The sequence below is a fragment of the Saprolegnia parasitica genome (genome assembly GCF_000151545.1).
Source record: "Saprolegnia parasitica CBS 223.65 unplaced genomic scaffold supercont2.224, whole genome shotgun sequence".
Lineage (NCBI taxonomy): Eukaryota > Oomycota > Saprolegniomycetes > Saprolegniales > Saprolegniaceae > Saprolegnia > Saprolegnia parasitica.
In genome coordinates this window covers 1-3,325 of record NW_012156618.1, presented here as the reverse complement: position 1 = coordinate 3,325, position 3,325 = coordinate 1, and the positions used below count along the sequence as shown (strand labels likewise).

Below are 3,325 nucleotides of genomic sequence, written 5' to 3'. Positions count from 1 at the left end.
CGCGTCGCGTCGCGTTGGACGCTTGATGGCCACCCGCGACGCGCATGGAAGCGTCCTGTTCGCCGTCGATCGTCGACTTCGGCACCGATCGTTGCGTGTTTCTAAACGCTTGGTCGTGCCCAAGTGCGCGCGTCTCAAGCGCAGACAGGCGTAACACGCGCCAGGTGGCGTGACCATCACAAGAACGGTATACAAAGGGCAAGGTCACGACCGGCCAGCCCGCGATTGGTGGCAATCCGAAGCGACGAATTCCTTCGCCCACGTTCGTGGCCGTTCACTGTAATGTCTACGGCGTCCCACGTCGGCGCGTTCGAGGTGCGGGAACTTCGGCTCACTTCCGAGTTTGCTCGGACCCTTTCTCTTCCTCCTCCCGTCTTTGTGTTCGTCGCCCGACAACAAAGGCCGTTCCGCGCTCTCATTTTCAAGAACCAAGCATGCTCCACATGAACAACACCAACAGCACGATCGACCCGGTCGTGAAGGACACGGCCAGCCTCAAGCGGCGCTGGTTCGACGACGACGACGAGTGCGACGAGTCGCCGGCGCTCGCACTGCGCCACGACCTCGACGCCATCACGGTCGACGTGTGCGCCATGCAGGCCCAAGTTGACCAGGCCGTCCTCGACGTGCAGCGCCTCATGGCCATGATCACCGAGCTCGACAGCCTCCGGAAGCGGCGGCGCGAGTGCTAAGCATGGCAAGAAGATCAAGATGACAAGGAAAACTCTAGAAGACGACGACAACGCTCCACGAAGTTCGACACCGATTCGTCGGCAAGACGACGTGGAGGAGGAAGGGAATGGAGATCAAGTGGCCACACGCGGCCAGGCGAATAGAAGATACGACAAGTAGAGAGTAATGTGCTATATTAGTCGATGATAAACTCGATATAATATTTATGGAAAGCAACGCTGCTGCATAGACCTGCTGCGCACCGTGCGATCTTATTTGACGCGCGCGATAGAGTACTGTGGCAAGCAAGCCACCGACCGAAAATGCGCGAGCGAGTGATCCGAGGCCAGCATTACAGCCGCGCCATGGGACACCAAGGACAACCGCACGTGGGTGGCAACCACATGGGACATGTGCAAGATGAAGCGCAGCACAACGCCACAAGACGTTGCCCTTCCTCTTGCAGCGATGGTTTAACGTGTGCATCGAGTAGTACAGCTTTTCCAGTCCGCACGGCAGCGGACAAGTTGTTGTCGCAGCTGTAGAAACGAGGTCCTCCTCTGCAAGTGCACCAATGTCAACGGTCGGCGACTTGCTGTCGCAGACAGGCAATGTCAGAGATCGACCGTCCGTGGCTCCAGCGTACTGCTGTATGCAGCGGACGAGTCATCATCTAGATTAGCACTCGTTACTTGGACTTGGCGGCTACGTCCTTGCGGTACGCTTTCCAGCAGCCTTGGCACACCTACACGCCGACACGTAGTGAGACGCTGCGATGCGAGGGCTTCCCGTACAAGGTAGTTGAGGACATGGAGGATCGCCATGCCGCCAAACGCCATGGCGTACTGCACCTAGTCGTTCCGTTCAAGACCATGCGCACATTCCATGCGTCTCGTAGTACCACATGCGGGAAGCGGGCTCGATCGGCAAAGACAGCAACGTGCACAGCGATCGGAAGGACGCCGCGCGTCGCAACAAAGGTGACCCAGACGCCTTGCCATGCCATGGCGTAGATCGTGTTCGACATGCTGTAGCCTGCCATCGAGAGGAGCTTGCGTGCGTGCAAAAACACAGAGTTGAGCTCGAGGAGCAGCATCACCACGAGGTAGCACTGCCCGACACCGTAGACAATGGCCGAGGCGTAGCATGCGCCGACCATGATGTGATGGGCGAGGATCCCCGGCGCCTTGAGCCACAGCTTGTGCGCGACAAGGTCATAAAAGTCGTAGAGGAAATAGCCCGTCGAGACGGCGAGCGGCAGCATCGCGCCGTCGGGGCTGGCGAGGACCCAGTCCGCGTCAAAGAAGGCGCGGCCGTGGTAGCTGAGCACGGCGAGGCTCACGCACGACGAGACGATGGAATGCAAGAGCGACACCGATGTGTTGAGCCACAGAAGGCGGTCCATGGGCGCGTCGCTCCGGAACGCCGCCACGCAGGCGCGCGAGGCCAAGGGCACGACGCTTGCGCGCAGCGCATAGAACACCTAGGGATACGCACAGGCTGAGCCAGCTGTGCGATATCGTACAGTCGTAGGTACCAGCGCAGAGATGCCGACGGGGCCGAGGCCGGGCACGTAAGCGGTGGCGCCGACGGCGCCCAAGAAGGCGGCCAGCGCAAGCATGATCGGCCGCTTTCGAAATTGACGTTGAAGCGCCGGTTGCGGTTGCATCCGGATGGAAAGGCGGACGACGGCGGACTTCCATGTTGCACTTCAAGGATGGATCCGCCGCCTTGTGGCGAAACGAAGAAGGGAGGAAGGTGTACGAGGGGTCGATGGAGATACATTGGGCCCACAAGGCTGGCGGCGTAGTGAGGCCCTCGCACGAGGCTTCCATCAAGCGTGTCTCCGGACACGCAGGAGCAGGATCATGCTGGTCCGTGCGTGTTGATGCTACTACAACCGAGGCCTGCGGTATGCTTCAGCACTCTGTAGCGCCATAGACAAGATAACCGACCTTGTCGGCCACGGCAGACACAGGTATTGCGTAGCATGTTGGCAGATCGCATCGGATCTCTACAGCAATGCGCTCGCGCTGATGAGCTCACGGCTCGTGGCTCTTCCATGTTTATGGATGCAAACTGGCAAAGCCAAGCACTTGCCGAGGAACACGCATGCGGAAAGAATGGACGTGAATGCGTTGCTGCGTGTTGACCGAAGCGCATCGGCCTGCCTCTAGGTACCGGCGCGGAGGACCCACATTTCATGTCAAGGTGTCCATGCTGCTTGGTAGACGACCGTCTCCTCCTATGTGTACGCTACAGTACGCTCCAGAGCGCGACAACGCTTCGAGCGCCCAAGATATCCATCCCAATTTGAAAGCGTGACCGGGTACGCGTCGTCAAGACCAAGTCTTGGAGCGGCTTTGACGTTGGTGCACCGAGCGAGCAGTCGACGCTGCTACAACGAACGGTTGTATCGTTATCAACGTTGGCGTGGGTGCGGTCATGGGCGATTTGTGGTCGCAGCGTGGCTCCACCGTGAGGCGACTGTCGTAGACGGTTGCAGGCACTTGAGCCGTCTGCTTGCCTCCAAGTGGCGTGCCGACGACGGTAACGATGGTGTTACCAACGTTGGCGGGGACATGGCCCATCTCTGTCGTCGTGCGACCACATGGCCAATTGAAATCTCACGCATCCAGCACACACCGCGTTA

At 59.4% G+C, this 3,325-nt stretch overlaps 2 protein-coding genes across 2 annotated transcripts; one reads left to right on the top strand and one right to left on the bottom strand.

Annotated features, from left to right (window-relative positions):
• Positions 1-434: 434 nt before the first annotated feature.
• Positions 435-692, top strand: SPRG_21668 (hypothetical protein; the record flags this gene model as incomplete). Its single annotated transcript, XM_012355273.1, has 2 exons — positions 435-578; positions 633-692. The coding sequence occupies 2 exons, from the start codon at positions 435-437 to the stop codon at positions 690-692; spliced, it is 204 nt and encodes a 67-aa protein (XP_012210663.1).
• Positions 693-1,360: 668 nt separating this feature from the next.
• Positions 1,361-2,293, bottom strand: SPRG_16045 (hypothetical protein; the record flags this gene model as incomplete). The annotated part of the gene is made up of 4 exons (XM_012355272.1): positions 1,361-1,417; positions 1,467-1,523; positions 1,574-2,155; positions 2,210-2,293. The coding sequence occupies 4 exons, from the start codon at positions 2,291-2,293 to the stop codon at positions 1,361-1,363; spliced, it is 780 nt and encodes a 259-aa protein (XP_012210662.1).
• Positions 2,294-3,325: the final 1,032 nt, after the last annotated feature.